Below are 16,856 nucleotides of genomic sequence, written 5' to 3' on the forward strand. Positions count from 1 at the left end.
CTTGCACCCCATGTCGAGGTTACTGTTTGGGGGCCTGTAGATAACTCCCATTAGAGTCTTTTTACCCTTACAATTTCTCATTTCTATCCATACTGATTCTACATCTCCTGATTCTATGTCACCCCTTGCAAGGGAGTGAATATCATTCCTTACCAACAGAGCAACTCCACCCCTTCTGCCCACCTGTCTGTCTTTTCGATAGGTCGTATACCCCTGAATATTCAGTTCCCAGCCCTGGTCCTCTTGTAGCCATGTTTCTGTAATTCCCACAACGTCATACTTGCCAATGTCTAACTGAGCCTCAAGCTCATCTACTTTATTTTTTATACTTCGCGCATTTAAATACAACACTTTAACTTCGGTATTCACCTCCCCTCTCACACCGGTTACCATTGGCCTACACCTTAGTCTCTTATCCCATCTGGAGCTTTCCTTCCCATTTATTCTCGAGTCCTTTGCAATTTCTCCTGTATTCGCTTCCCCTTTAACTCCATCTTCATATTCCCAATTTGTCACACTAGCACCAAAGATTGTCCTTTGATGGCACTATTTTATTCTATTCATTTACCACTTCTGACTTTCAATTGCTATGTAAAATGACACTGATGATTGATTAACTTTACCAAGAACTAGATAGAATTCAGTAGAAAAGATAGAATTTTTCATTACTTCCACCTGTACCTGCATTTTTATGGTTCTCAAATGTATAATAAAGTATTTCCACAGCTCACTTATCATACTTTATCAGTCTTCTGTTTATTAGTAGATTTACTCACCACTCTGGATGGCAACTTTTGAAAAAGCTCACTGACAAGATGACCTGATGGATCAACATAGGTGGCTACAGCTTCAAATAGATTTTCCAGCTGTTCCTTTTGAATATTATAATGCGCTGCACCCTACAGGATGGCAAAAAAAAAATCCCAGTAACCACAACTTTTTATACCCTATCAATTGCAGATATTTTATAATACAAAGGTAGTCATTTTCTTTGAAATGCAAAATTAACGTCTTTAAATGCAGATTTGACATTTTATTAAACAACTATGAAGAAGAAATATACAAATAGTTTGTATCATCCGCAAATCCACTGGACCATTGTTCAGAAGAGAACCCTTGGATTGAATTTGTAAAAAAAACAAGATTTCTGCTTATCGGGACATGTTACAATTCAAAATAATTGTAAATAGACCACTTGACAGAAATAGTTTAAAAACCACACTACTAGGTGAAAGCATAAAAAAGGCTGCGGTGAACTGTCCAGGAAGAAATAAAGTTACACTTGTATGGTAGTGGTGCAGCAGCTAAACACCAGAGTCATAATTCAGATATCTGGACCAGAGTACAAATTCTACCAAGGCAGCTACAAAATTGAATTCAGTTAAAAAGTTTTGATTTTTTTTTTTTTTTACAAATGATGAACATAAAACCTACAAAAAAAAAACACACATGCCTTTCATGGGAGAAAATTAGCTATTCTTAGCATGTCTGGCTACAGGGTTGATTCTGAAATGCCACTTGGTTCTACCATTATAATTACATTCATACAGAAAAGAATTTAAATGAATGAACCGCCACAGACACCAAATTTGGAAACTGTAAAGTTACTCCAAGCACGTGCAAAATCCCCTCATAAACATCTGGGGACTGGTATTAAACAAATGTTTGACAATTTCTGTAAAGTGCGATTCTGCAAGCATTACACCATGCAAGATTTTTCCTTTAAAATTCTGGGATATTTCCTGTTTCTCCAGCATGACAGGCTTGCCAGTTGAAATGACACCGTGCTGTACAGGCAAGAGAAAGTAGGCTTTTGGAATGCTCAGCATTGATTCCAGACACCACAAATTCTCTCGTCATCAGATCAAGCAAGTAACTTCTACTGATTGCAACCTCCCATCCTCCTTTAGCTAACGAGTCAGTACTTCTCCACACTGAACCACACCCAGGAAGCCGTAGTGGAAGTAGCAAGGGCACAGCAAGAGTGGAGAATACTTTATTTTACCACCGTGTCACATCACCAGGGACTGATTTGGCTGCGAGCTGAAGGACAAAGCTATCAGACTGGATCTGCAGCAATTGGTAAGTCAACCAATTTAAAGAATAAATCTATTCAACCTCATCCTCACCTATATACCTGCCACAGATGTCCCTATCCATTGGTAGAAAGAACCATAGCCAGGTCTTTGTGCAGGCAAAGCCTCCTCGTCACAATGAAGATACACTCCATTGTGTTGTGTGGCACTACAACCTCACTAAATGCGAGAGACACACAATAAATTGGGCAGTTCAAAATTGATTGTCCATGAAGCATTGTGAACCACCAGTAGCAGAAATGTGCATTATCATGATGTGTAACCTTATGGCCTGACATACCTCTCACTCTACCTTTTCTATTAAGACATAAGATCGATCCTGGGTTCAGTGATGAGTGCAGAAGGGCATGGCAGCACTAGCAGACATACAATACCAAATAATGTGGTGCCAGCTTAGTAAAACTACAACACAGGATAATACGCATGCTAACAGGATAATATGCATGCTAATATCAGCAACAACAATATGCAAGATAATGAATGAATGAATACTTTATTGTCCCATGTGACAAGTCACAGTGAAATTCTTTGCTTGCATACCTTGGGTATGCAAAAGTCACCACATAAGGGTGCTGATAAATTTACAAAGTATACACATTATCCACGCCAGGTCCCCCTTTGTTCTCACCACCCCCTAACGACACCCCCCCCGCCCCCACACTGGGTCCTCCATTGATCATTGTTCTTCCCCCCCCCTCCACGCCGGGTCCTCCATTGTTCTCCCCCCCTCCACGCCGGGTTCTCTATTGTCTATTGTTCTCCCCCTCCCCCACCCACAACAGGTCCTCCATTGTTCCTTCCCTTGGCAGAGGCGTCCTGACTCCACGTGGTCCGTCCTCGTCCGTTAGTCAATGCCCCCATTGACCGCCACACTGACCTCTTCACTAACGCTGCCGGGTCCTCTCCGGACACCTCCGTGGCGCTGACGCAGGCCCCAGCCGCATGGCTCAGTCAACCGCATGGCTCTGACCTCGGCCCCGGCTGACACCGCCGGCTCCGACCTCGTCGACTCCGCCAGCCATGGGGTCCTCGCCAGCCGGCACTCTGGCCTAGTCAATTCCGTGGCCCGCCGGGAGGCATACAGCTAATGCATCAAATTCAACCTCTACTGTCCTGTACCATCTGGTTGTGAATGGTAATGGTCAATTAAATAGCCAATGCAAGGAGGTGGCACCAAGAATATTCCCCATCCTAAATGATGGCAGGACCCAGTATACGAGTGCTGAGAACAAGGCCGAAGCCACATTTAGCCAATAGAGCAAAATATATAATTCATCGACTTTATCCAGCGAGCCCCACCTTCAGTCTTCAGTCAATTTAATTCACTCTAAAAAATGTCATGAAATGTCTGACAGCACTGGATACAGCAAAGGCTGTGAGAGCAGATAATGAAGCTGTCTGTGGACTAGAGACCTCTGCTCCAGAACTATCTGGTTCTCAAACTGTTGTTCCAGCACAATAACAATTGGCAATGTCATCTCGAGTTTTGCGAGGATGACTCAATTCAAGACCTCATCATAGCACAGCTGTGGTGTAAATATGGACAAAAAAAACCTGAATTTCGAAAATGATATGAGTCTAACTATCATTGACACCTCGGTAGCATCTGACTGAATGGCAACAGGGAACTCTGGTAAAGTTGTAGACAACCAAAGCTGGAGTCATACCTCACACTATGGAAGTGATTCTACTTGTTGGTGAACAATCATCCCAACCCAAAGATATCATTACAGATGTTCAATGTAGTGACCCAGCCCCAACCATCTACAGCTACTTCACAAATGACCTTATTTCCATCACAATGTCAGAAATAGATATGTTAGCTGATTATTGCACAATAGTTATTACAACTGTTCAACAAATGAAGCAGTTTCACATCTGCGTGCAGCAAGACCTGGACAACATTCAGGCATGGACTGGTAAGCGACAAGTAATATTCATGCCAAAGTAGTACATGGCAACGACCATCTCCAAGAGGAGAAAATCTAATCACTTATTCACACAGAAAATGGCATTATCGTTGCCAAATCAGCCACTATCAATACCTGGGAGTGGGGGGGGGGGGGTCACCATTGATCAGAAATTCAACTGGACAAGCAACATAAATGTTGTGGCTACAAGGACAGACAAGAGATGAGGAATACTGCAGAGAATGACTCAACTTTGACACTCCAAAGTCTTTGCCATTTCAATAGCACACAAGTCAGGAACTACTCATTCACTCCCTCCACCGCTGACAGTCACTGCAACGTGTACCATATTCAGACTGCACTGCAGTTTACCCAGGCTACCATGAAAGCACTTGCCATATCCATGATTCTATCACCAACAGAAAAAGTAGCGGGCACATGGGAACAGATTCAGCTGAAGGTTTTCTTCCAGATTGTACACCATCGCGATTTGGAAATACATCAACAGACCTTCATCCTTGCTGAATTTAAACGCTCATATCCCCTACCCAAAAGCAGTGGAAGTACTTTCACCAGAAAAATAGCAGCACTGCGAGGCGACACCTAATTACCACAAGCTCAAGGCCAATTAGGAATGGGCAATAAATAAACGCCTTGTAGGAATGTTCACATCTGGGAAAATGAGTACTTAACAAAAATACTCACATCCTCATCACCAGCTGTGCCAGGATGATCCTGTCCATCATAATCATCGTCTTCATCATCTTGTTCATAATCTCCTCTTTGAACAAATTCATTTCTGGTTCTTGTATACAAATCCCACAATTTACTTGCTGCTTTGCACTCGGCCGAATCTGCCTACATTTGATTAAACACTATGTTACCTGGTTTTCAACTATAATTCCATGAACAAGTATAATTGGTGTGGCCAAATTAACAAACATCTATTAACTCTAGAAACTAGTTGCAGTTAAAGTTAGGTATTCTTTAAATATTAAAAAATATATACATTTAAAGTATGATAGACACAAATGCTGGAGTAACTCAGCGGGACAGTATTATGATTGTGTCTAAACTTTGAACTTACATCATACTTTGAAAGCATGGAACAAAAAATGAGTTGACCAGAAATATTTTAGAACTCGTGTTTCTGGTAACCGAGGCAAACTGGTGATATAAGATTTTGGAAAGAGAAAGACCCTTCAAGCTTGAATTTTTTATATCTTAATGTGGATACAGATTCACTTAAAATATGTTCAAATCACTTTCAACAACAGTTAGCCATAACTTAAAACCTCAAGTGCTTTGTCATTGGTTTCATAGAACAGAAACAGTTTAAAATGAAAATAGATTAATTCTCAAACATGGAACAAAAATGGTTTTAACTTTCCCAAAAATATTTCTTGAACGGTCATTTCCAAGGGAAGGTATATTTTGAAGGTTCGAATGAATAATAATCTACCTGACATTACAAAATGCAATCTTTCATATAGTTCTTATTTTAATATGAGATTTTGCATTCATGTAATTGTGTTAATTATCAGTTATTTTGAACAGTCCAATATCACAAAACTGATTTTAAAAGTTCTCTAAAAGAGATGGAAATATACTAGGAAATGTCAAGATTATATAAATGCTTACTGGTTATACTGAATAGGGAATAAAGTTATACTATTTGAAACTCTAAAGAAATAAATGTTGGTGGAAAACTCTGCCGACACGTAAATATGAACGTTCTTACTTCAGATGTTGACAAATCTCTGCACATCTGCAATATGTTTCATTTTTATTATAAAGTATACCATTTTTTTAAAACAACATTTTTCATTTTCTATTTTAAAGGCTTACTGGTTATACTACGAATATCCTTCCTTTGTCCCCCCCCCCTGACATCAGTCTGAAGAAGGGTCTCGACCCGAAACATCACCCATTCCTTCTCTCCTGAGATGCTGCCTGACCTGCTGAGTTACTCCAGCATTTTGTGAAATAAATACCTTCGATTTGTACCAGCATCTGCAGTTATTTTCTTACCCTTCCTTTGTCCCGCCCCTCCTGACATCAGTCTGAAGAAGGGTCTCGACCCGAAACGTCACCCATTCCTTCTCTCCTGAGATGCTGCCTGACCTGCTGAGTTACTCCAGCATTTTGTGAAATAAATACCTTCGATTTGTACCAGCATCTGCAGTTATTTTCTTACAATATCCTAAGAATCCTCATCAGACAAATATACAAAATATAAATACAAATCAAAGAACTAAGGGTGAGAACCGACATAATGCTATAAGTTTGGTAATTCCGTTAATTACCTTATAGTAAGCTCTTGCATTATTAACCATAAGCTGAAAATCAGAAGTTAACTGATCAACATCGTCATATTCCTCCATCTTTAATTTCTGCTGTATCTTCAAAAGATCGATGGGGTGAGAGACCACCTCGTAATAATCCGGTTGGTTCCTAATTTGCAGCACAGTGAAAGATATGCATAAAAATTGTGCAACCTTCAAATGACAATACTGCAAATTTATGTTCAAAGCTACTATAGCCTATAGTAATTTTCAATTCTCTTTTCACACCCATGAATTCTATTCTCATTAATTTGCACAAATCCTAACCATGCTCCTCATTGTAACTGCTCAAGACGTGAGCTTTGAGCTTCATTAACTTGCATAAGTTAAATCAAGGCATAATGCAAGTTAAGCAGCACACAAAGCCAACTACCCGATTCTTCATCAATACTGGAACTTCCTAATGGCAATGCAAAAAATTCATTCATAATTTTTACATATTTTTTACCTATATTTTACAAGCAGTACTGACACAAAGTTGAAACAGCAACTGTAACTTCTTCAAAAGATTTAAATTATTGGCCAAAGCCTTTCCCTTGCTGAACTTTATAACATTATTAAATTTAACCAAACATTACCTGCATTGTGATAAAACACAGCTGAATGTTTATTACATATAAATTTCAGAAGATTAAAACATATGAAACTTAGGATAAATTTAGCATGACACTGTAGTCTACCAGTGAAACAATTGCAACAAAAATTCAACCTATATCAATGCTGATTTGGGGATTTCCCAAAATCATTCGATCTAAATGTTATGTTTCCTTCATTTTTACACTGCACCACAGTAGCAATTATCAAACTTTACACTCAAGTTCAAACTTTAATAAGTATTTTTTGTATTGCGTTTGAAATGTTGCAATAAATGTAAAGCTATACTATGAAGAATATTTGAAAGTCATTGTGTTTAAATGACAACAAATGAAGTTTCAAAATCAGTGGGCTGAAGATCACAGTTTTCAGATCAGACCGCTGTGGAGGCCAAGTCATTGGGTAAGGATCTTCAGCCCACTGATCTTGAAAACAGGAGAATGGGGTTGCGAGGGAAAGATAGATCAGCCATAATTGAATGGTGAAGTAAACCTGATGGGCCGAATGGCCTACTTCTGCTCCTACAACTTATGAACATAAGATCAATGCAGTGAGTCCATTTAAGCAGTAACATGCCTACAACACTGAATGAAATCCATGTCATTTTGTTTATGATGCCCATTTCCTGAGACTTTGCTGGTCCTTATTATTATTGCTAATATTATGTTATTAAAAGACAATGTTTAAAAAAATCAGAATAATTTCTGATTTGGGAATGTAGCACAAAAGTAAGCTCTTTCATCCTTCCCGTCTCTGCATTTATACAAAGCAACTATATAGCAGACAAATGGAGGTAATAGCAAATGCCCAAGCAAATGCTAACTACAAACTTGCATTGTAGCAAAATGGTACTCAGCACTGGAAAAGGAGAAAAACACGACTGTCATGAGTTTCATTAAATATTAATACACTTGCATTCTTATTAAAAACGTGTTTTCTTAATTTGCATTGTATCATTAACATTTTAAAATTGCCCGGTTAATTCTACATAATTTATAACCAGCCATTGGCAGACAATTATTAGAAATAAAAGTGTGTAATAGGAATTTGCAAAGCTGCATTTATACATGTTCTTACTCAAAAAATACAAAAATAAGATTTTTTCCCACCAAAATGTGCTTGAATTTTATTGAATTATATGAACCTTTTAAGGCAAGGATTCTAAAAATGCTACCTTCGCTTTGGTGCTCTGATGAAGAGCTCACATAGAAGTCTTCCATGATCATCCTTGTAATCTCTAATGGTATTGTACAGTTCATGGCAAACAGCAATCTGTTGAAAGAAAACATTTCAAGCAATACTTCTATATACAAGGTGTCACCCATTTAAGACAAATACGAGAGAAACTTTTTGCTCCCAAAGGGTGGTGAGTTTTCAAACCATCTTTCAGTGTTTCATTGTACCTCAAAAGATATGTTGAACTTTATGCACAACAATATTAATTCATCACAAAGTCAGTCACTTATTATGAGGACAGACGACATAAACTGCCGTGTTTTCCCTTTAATTTATAAAAGCTATCTAAACAAAGTGTTTGCAATATTAAGGGGTGGATGGAGGGAAACCATTTCCTTGGCACTGGAAATATAAACCAAGAGGGCACAGATTTAACATTTGAGCTGAGCCATTCAGAATTGAAGTTTGTAACTATATTTTCCATACTGATGGCAGTGAAATCTGAAAGCCTTTGACAGAGATTGACCAGGAGAGATACAACAATTTTTTTAGTGGACTAGTTAAATTTAAAGAGAAAATGGGAACCAGACCGGAGTGAAAAGGAACATGGAAACCTGGTCTCTAGTGTGTGAAAGTGTGCAGGAACCAGTACCCTGGTGAGTATGAGAGAATGTGGGAACCAGGTCCCCAGTGACTTTAAAGGGAGCACAGGAACCAGGATCCAGTGACTTGAAAGAGAGCACAGTAACCAGGGCCTCAGTGGCAAAGAGGGAGCATAGCTTCCTGGACTCCAGTTACTCAAAGTGAGTGCGGAATCAGGATCCGCGATAACTGAATTCAAGCAGGGGAACTGAGAGTTTAAGGGAACTGTTGGAACCTGATCCCTGCATATTAAAGAGACTGTAGGAGTCTAGTTGAAAAATGAAAGGTCTAGACAGAGTGGATGTGGAAAGGGTGTTTCCAGTAATGGGAGAGTCTAGGATCAGAGGACACAGCCTTAGAATAAACGTACATGCCTCTAGAATGGAGATGAGGAGAAATTTCTTTAGCCATAGGGTGGTGAATCTGTGGAATTCATTGCCACTGATGGCTACGGAGGCCAAGTCATTGGGTATTTTTAAAGTGTAGATTGATAGGTTCATTATTAATAAGAGTCAAGGGTTACAGGGAGAAGGCATGAGAATGGGGTTGAGGGAAAGATAGATCAGTTATGTTCAAATGATGCAGCAGACTCGATGGGCCAAATGGTCTAATGCTGCTCTTATGGTCTTATTAAACCAGACTGAATTTCTCCGCAAGAATTAAAGGATATAGAATGCTATCACTCGTGGGCATACTTACTGGATCTACGGTTGGGACATTGGCAACTTTCCTTCTTTTTCTGCTTGATCCTGCATTGCTTCCAGAAACATGATGTCCATCATCACAGTCTCCACCACTAATGCTACTTGAAGGAGAAGTTGCTCTTTTTCTTTTTGAACCCATTGGAACTTTGGTAATATCTTTAAAAATAAGATGTTCAACAGTCAGTACAAACAAAACATATATACTCATAGGTTTTGTAATACAACTAGAAGCTTTTCAATATCTACTTTTATTAAACTTCCAGTTGTAAAAATGTACCTGCATTTACAATACTAATTTAAACATTAAACAGTACACCATAAACATATGTCATTTCAAGCACGATTTAAAAAAAATCAAGAACAAGGGTTCCCTTCAGCAATAGGGAAGGCAAAACAAACTAGCATGTGTTTAATTAATACTATCCTTCTTAAGTAGGGAAACGAATAACTTTGGAGGACAGGATAACTGCTGGACAGATTTCATACGTAGAATATATTCCATACAAGTCAATACAGTTGTGCTTTTATTGGTCAAATAATGATTATCAAAGTGAATTAGTTTATAAATCTACGGCCAGTCACTCAGAGCAAATAGGATATTTTTATTTTCTCTTCGTTACCTGATGAGAACCCTTCAATAAAAGTCTCCAACCAATTGAACAATACCAATATGGGATTGTATTATTCCGTGACATTTGTGTCTTTGTAAAACATTATCTAACACAAGGGTAAGTGCTTCCTTGGAAACACCACATTAGGATAAATGGTCATCCGATTCATATGCAACATTCGTCTAGTCCAACTTCAGTTTTGTAACTGAGCAAACTCCCAACCTCTGAGGCCTGGACAAAGTTGAAAGCATGTGGGGGAAAAGGGATACACAGTAATGATACCTCAAACCTCTGCACTTGAAACAATACTTACAGTTACAAATTTCAAGCAACATTTAAAAGATCAATCGCACACATTTTTACTGTTTTTTTATGTCAAGTCAAGTCAAGTCAATTTTATTTGTATAGCACATTTAAAAACAACCCACGTTGACCAAAGTGCTGTACATCTGATTAGGTTCCAATGGAAAAAAAAATGAAACATACAGTAGCACGCAAACAGTTCACAGCGCCTCCTCAATGAGCCTCAAACGCTAGGGAGTAGAAATAGGTTTTGAGCCTGGACTTAAAGGAGTCGATGGAGGGGGCAGTTCTGATGGGGAGAGGGATGCTGTTCCACAGTCTAGGAGCTGCAACCGCAAAAGCGCGGTCACCCCTGAGCTTAAGCCTAGACCGCGGGATAGCGAGTAGCCCCAAGTCGGCCGACCTGAGGGATCTGGAGTTAGAGAGGGGGGTTAGAAGATTTTTGATGTAGGGGGGGAGTGTCCATTTAGGGCTTTATACGTGAATAGGAGGAGCTTGAAGTTGATTCTGTACCGTACAGGGAGCCAGTGGAGAGAGGCCAGAATCGGGGTGATGTGGTCCCTTTTACGGGTACCCGTCAGGAGTCTCGCTGCGGCGTTTTGGACCAGTTGCAGGCGGACAGGGAAGATTGGCTGATCCCAGTGTATAGGGAGTTGCAGTAGTCTAGGCGGGAGGAAATGAAAGCGTGAATGATTTTTTCTGTGTCGTCGAATTGGAGGAAAGGTTTGATTTTAGCTATGGTTCGAAGTTGGAAGAAGCTGGCTTTTACCACAGCATTGACTTGCTTATCAAATTTTAATGCAGAGTCAAATATGTACTTCAGTTATCACTTTTGGGGAGATGAAAAATGATATGAGAAAACAAGACAGCGACGAATGGTCATATATTTGGCATCACTCTCAAAATCACGTGTAATCTAGTGTTTGGAAGCAAGAACAACACCTCACATCGAAGACAAGGGACCAGGTACTGCTGGTCCAGACCTGCATCCTTCCCACTCAGTATCAGATCATTACACCTTTCCATTCAGGCCACCACTGGCAAGGTCTGACCCGCATCAGGGCTTCCCCAGCAGCACACTCAGAAAGCCTTGCCCTCATAGAAACAGAAAATAGGTGAAGGAGGAGGCCATTCAAGCCAGCACCGCCATTCATTGTGATCATGTCTGATCATCCATAATCAGTAATCTGTGCCCAACCTCTCCCCATGTACCTTGATTCCACTAGCCCCCAGAGCTCTATCTAACTCTCTCTTAAATTCATCCAGTGATTTGCCCTCAAAACACATTTGAAAGCATTGACAGCCAGAAAATCCCCACACTCTCATTCATCGGTTCAAAATACTGTATTAATCAATAGTTATAAAAAATATTCCTAATAGCCAGAGCTATTTAAAAAATATTTTAAAAATAGAGTAACTGTTTCTCTCTTTACAGATGAAGAGTGGCCTGTAGTGTTTCCAGAATTTCCAGTTTTTATTTCAGATATCGAACAGACACCCTTGCTTTCTCTTGCTTCATATCTGCAATCCAACTCTCCCCAGTGAAATCAGTATGTCTGTGTACCTTGTGTTACTAGGTCAAACCTGGCTTAGATTCTGAGAGGTAACTAATGGGCATTCTCAGCCAGGCACCATGTGATGAGCAGCAGCGTAAACAAACTAATTTGGCCTTTCAAATCCGACAGTACATGTACAATAATGCTTCCATTTAAATGGTTTAGGCTGGCAGTACTGTTTTGAACTTACCAAAGATTTGGTTTATGAGGGTAGGGGGAAAGATGGGAAAGAAATCAAACAGAATCTTCCTATCATCATGCATGAGCATTGACCTTACCAAAGAAAAAGTTCTCATGTTACCTGACAAAAGTTTGCTCTGGTGAATATCCTAGCTTACATCATCATTCCTATTGCAGTATATGTTAACTGCTAATGTTCTTTTCCTAACAAGCTTGTCTGTAAAATTTCAACAGATTTAAGACCAATTTAATGGAATTTGTTTTGTTGCTAAGCATTGGTTAAGAATTTGGTGGCAGAATGCATCCCATGGGAAGCTCTGTCATTGCTTGTTTATTCCCTCACCCTTCACATCAAAACATTGCAGGGTGTGCAACTGGTATTGATGAGGCAAGACCCAAAGGGTAGCTTAGTGAATGGCCACATCGTGTCTATTTTAAGAGATTTAATGTTGGAGAGCAATAAGGGGCAAATTAAAAGTGAATAAAGTAAAGGAAACCACAAAGGATCACGAGAGAGGGACAAGAATTTAAAAAAATTAAGAACGATCAACTATCCACAGCTAGAGACTCCACAATTTTTTATTGTTTCATTTCCTAGCCACAGAAATCGGATGGCATCAAAAGGGACCTAATACAAATCTATTTTCCTGCAACATTTAAATTAACATGAAGACAAAAATCTTCTGAAACTCGAAGAATAATTGACTGTACGCTACTTTTCTGAAAGACCTATAAGTAACCAATAGTTTGGGGCAATTTACAACTCAAAGATATGGCTTCCTCACAAACAATTGAACTTGTCACAATTTTAACAATGAATTCGGGCTCAAACTTTTAAACTCTTTGAATCTTAGTAAACAATAACCAAAAGAGAAAATTCTTCACTCATACTAGTTGAAGTTTAATTATTTCTAACAAAGCTTTCCAGATCAGCAGTCACGATGAATCCACCTGAACTTCTTACATTGAACATTTTTAAATGAAATATGCTCGTAACTGACATTTCTGTCCTGGTGTTCCTCCACTGTCAGATTGAAGCCCAATGTAAATGGGAGGACCAGCATCTCATATTTTGCTTGGGCAGCTTACACCCCAGCAATATGAAAATGTTCTTCTCTGACTTCAAGTAACCTTTGCTTTCCCTCTCTTTCCATCCCTCCCCCTTCCTAGTTCTCCGACCAGTCTGACTATCCCCCTGATTAAATGTTCTCTGTATGTCTTGTTGTCACCTTCTCCCAGCTAACAATGTTCCTTGATCCACATCTCCTTTGATGTCACATTTTCACACCTTACTCTTCCTTATCTGTTTCTCCGAGGTGGTGAGAGAATGAGGGGGGTGGGGAGAGTGAGGAGGGGTGGGGAGAGTGAGGAGGGGTGGTGAGAGTGAGGGGGGGCGGGTGGGGAGAGTGAGGGGTGGGTGGGGAGAGTGAGGGGTGGGTGGGGAGAATGAGAGGTGGGTGGGGAGAGTAAGGGGCGTGTGGGGAGAGTTAAGGGTGGTGAATGGAGAGTTAGGAGTGGAGAGTTAGGGATGGTGAGTGGAGTGGAGGGGTGAGTGGAGGGGTGGGGTGAGTGGAGGGGTGGGGTGAGTGGGGGTGGGGTGAGTGGAGGGGTGGGGTGAGTGGGGGTGGGGTGAGTGGGGGTGGGGTGAGTGGGGGTGGGGTGATGGGGTGAGTGAGGGGGTGGGATGAGTGAGGGGGGGTGTGGTGAGTGAGGAGGCTGGGGTGACCGAGGTGGGTGAGGTGGGTGGGTGAGGGGGGTGGGGTGGGTGAGTGAGGGGAGGGTGGGGTGAGTGAGGGGAGGGTGGGGTGAGAGGGGGGGAGGGTGGGGTGAGAGGGGGGGAGGGTGGGGTGAGAGGGGGGGAGGGTGGGGTGAGAGGGGGGGAGGGTGGGGTGAGAGGGGGGGTGAGTGGGTGAAGGGATGGGGTGAGTGAATGAGGGGGGTGAGTGAATGAGGGGGGTGAGTGAGGGGGGTGGGGGGAGTGAGGGGGGTGGGGGAGTGAGGGGGGTGGGGGAGTGAGGGGGGTGGGGGGAGTGAGGGGGGTGGGGGGAGTGAGGGGGTGGGGAGAGTGAGTGGGGGGGAGTGAGGGGGGAGAGTGAGGGGGAGAGTGAGGGGGGAGAGTGGAGGGTGAGGGGGTGATTGGGGAGGGTGAGGGGGGGGAGAGTGAGGGGCGGAGCGGGGGGGGGAGAGAGGGGTGGTGGGTGAGGGGGGTGGGATGGTGAGGGTGGTGGGAGGGTGAGGGGGGTGGGAGAGAGACTGAGGATGGGAGGGAGAGTGACAGGGGGAGGGAGGGAGGGAGAGTGAGGGGGAGGGAGAGTGAGGGGGAGGGAGAGTGAGGGGGGGAGGGAGAGTGAGGGGGAGGGAGAGTGAGGGGGAGGAGAGTGAGGGGGAGGGAGAGTGAGGGGGAGGGAGAGTGAGGGGGAGGGAGAGTGAGGGGGAGGAAGAGTGAGGGGGAGGAAGAGTGAGGGGGAGGAAGAGTGAGGGGGAGAGGGAGAGTGAGAGGGAGAGGGCGAGGGAGAGTAAAGGGGAGGGAGAGTGAGGGGGGAGGGAGAGTGAGATTGAGGGGGTGAGTGAGTGAGGAGGGGGGTGAGGAGGTTAAGGGGCGAGTCAGGGGGTAAGGGGGAGGAGGGGGCGTGAAGGGAGAGTGAGGGAAGGGGGTGGGGTGTGAGGGGTGGGTGAGTGAATGAGGGGGTGAATGGGGGGGGGTGAATGGGGGGGGGGGTGAATGAGGGGGGTTTGAGTGGGGGGGGCGGTGAGTGGGGAGGGTGAATGAGGGGGGGTGAGTGGTGGGGGTGAGGAGGGGGGTTGATGGGGAAGGGGCGGGAAAGTAAGGGGGCGGGGGGGGTGAGGGGGATGGGGGCGGGGGGGTGAGGGGGAAGGGGGCGGGGGGGGGTGAGGGGGAAGGGGGCGGGGGGGTGAGGGGGAAGGGGGTGAGGGGGAAGGGGGCGGGAGAATGAGGGGGGCGGGGAGTGAGCGGGGGAGGGTGAGTGAGGGGGGGAGAGTGAGGGGGGGAGAGTGAGGGGGGGAGGGAGTGAGGGGGAGGGAGTGAGGGGGGGGAGTGAGGGGGGGGTGAATGAGGGGGGGTAAAAGAGGGGGATGAGGAGTCAAGTCAAGTTTATTTGTATAGCACAAACACAACCCACGTTGACCAAAGTGCTGTACATCAATGCAGGTACTAAAAAAGAACATGTGATAGCACACAAACCTAACAACACAGACATAAACAGAATAACCTCAGACTTGCTCTCGTTTAACTGAAGGAAGTTCTGTGCCATCCAACATTTTATGTCCTCAAGGCAGTGCATGAGGCTGATTAAATGTTACCAGTTGTTCGGTTTCAGGGGGAGATAAAGCTGTGTGTCATCTGCATAGCAGTGGAAAGAAATGCCGTGCCTTTGAATGATTTGGCTGAAGGAAGAGAATGGGGCCTAGGATGGAGCCTTGTGGAAACCTGCAGGAGGCTAGCGGGGGAAGAGGAAAAATTGCCCATATAGATGGAGAAACTCCTATTTTTGAGGTAGGAAACGAACCAGCAGTGCGGTGAGGAAGGGGTGATGGGGCGGGAGAGTGAGGGGGGCAGGGAGAGTGGGGGGTGGGGTGAGTGAGGGGGAGCGGGGTGAGTGAGGGGGAGCTGGGAGAGTGAAGGGGGAGCGGGGAGAGTGAAGGGGGGTTGGGGAGAGTGGGGGGGTGGGGAGAGTGAGGGGGGCGGGGAGAGTGAGAGGGGGGCGGGGAGAGTGAGGGGAGAGTGAGGGGGGAGGGGAGGGGGAGGGGGAGGGGGAGGGGAGGGGGAGGGGGAGGGGAGAGTGAGGGGGGGAGGGGAGAGTGAGGGGGGAGGGGAGAGTGAGGGGGGAGAGGGGAGAGTGAGGGGGGTGAGGGGAGAGTGAGGGGGTGAGGGGAGAGTGAGGGGAGAGTGAGGGTGAGGGGAGAGTGAGGGGAGAGTGAGGGGGAGGGGAGAGTGAGGGGGCGGGGAGAGTGAGGGGTGGCGGGGAGAGTGAGGGGGGCCAGGGAGAGTGAGGGAGGAGGAGGGGTGAAGAAAGTGAGTGAGGGGGGTGAGGAGAGTGAGGAGTGTGAGAGGGGGGTGAGGAGTGTGAGGGGGTGAGGAGTGTGAGGGGGAGAGTGAATGAGGGGGAGAGTGAGTGAGGGGGAGAGTGAGTGAAGGGGGGTGAGGAGAGTGAGTGAGGGTGAGGAGAGTGAGTGAGGGTGAGGAGAGTGAGTGAGGGGGGAGAGTGATTGAGGGGGGGGTGAGGGGAGTGATTGAGGGGGGTGAGGAGAGTGATTGAGGGGGGGGTGGGGAGAGTGATTGAGGGGGGCGAGGAGAGTGATTGAGGGGGGGTGAGGGGAGTGATTGAGGGGGGGGGTGGGGAGAGTGATTGAGGGGGGTGGGGAGAGTGATTGAGGGGTGGGGGAGTGGGAGAGTGTTTGAGGGGGGTGGATGAGGAGAGTGTTTAAGGGGGTGGGTGAGGAGTGTTTGAGGGGGTGGGCAGTGAGGGGTGAAGGGAGTGGGGCCTGATTGACACAACAAAAGGAAAGGCGGCCCTGCGCGTCACAGGCCCCTTCGCCGCCGCCCGCGCAAAAACTCGCCCAGAAACACCGCCCCAACGCGGCATTCCCTTCACTACAGCCCCGCCACCGCGGCTGCCCTTACCGCGCTTGGACGATCTGGAAGGAATGGGTAGAATTGTGCGGGTAATGGCGACGACAGTGGCGGCAACCTCCCGTCTATCTCCCTCCCTCCCCCCCGC

At 44.6% G+C, this 16,856-nt stretch overlaps 1 protein-coding gene across 7 annotated transcripts in view; it reads right to left on the reverse strand.

Annotated features, from left to right (window-relative positions):
* Positions 1–16,845, reverse strand: part of pbrm1 (polybromo 1) — a 57,118-nt gene extending 40,273 nt beyond the window's left edge. For all 7 annotated transcript variants that reach the window (XM_078414044.1, XM_078414043.1, XM_078414041.1 and 4 more), the window contains exons 1-6: positions 16,760–16,845; positions 9,463–9,623; positions 8,120–8,217; positions 6,313–6,460; positions 4,712–4,864; positions 777–899 (exon numbers count right to left, since the gene is read on the reverse strand). In XM_078414044.1, coding sequence (XP_078270170.1) covers positions 777–899; positions 4,712–4,864; positions 6,313–6,460; positions 8,120–8,217; positions 9,463–9,606 — 666 coding nt within the window. In that variant the 5' untranslated portion in view covers positions 9,607–9,623; positions 16,760–16,845. The remainder of the gene's footprint in view (positions 1–776; positions 900–4,711; positions 4,865–6,312; positions 6,461–8,119; positions 8,218–9,462; positions 9,624–16,759) is intronic.
* Positions 16,846–16,856: the final 11 nt, after the last annotated feature.

Source organism: Rhinoraja longicauda, chromosome 17 (genome assembly GCF_053455715.1).
Source record: "Rhinoraja longicauda isolate Sanriku21f chromosome 17, sRhiLon1.1, whole genome shotgun sequence".
Classification (NCBI taxonomy): domain Eukaryota; kingdom Metazoa; phylum Chordata; class Chondrichthyes; order Rajiformes; family Arhynchobatidae; genus Rhinoraja; species Rhinoraja longicauda.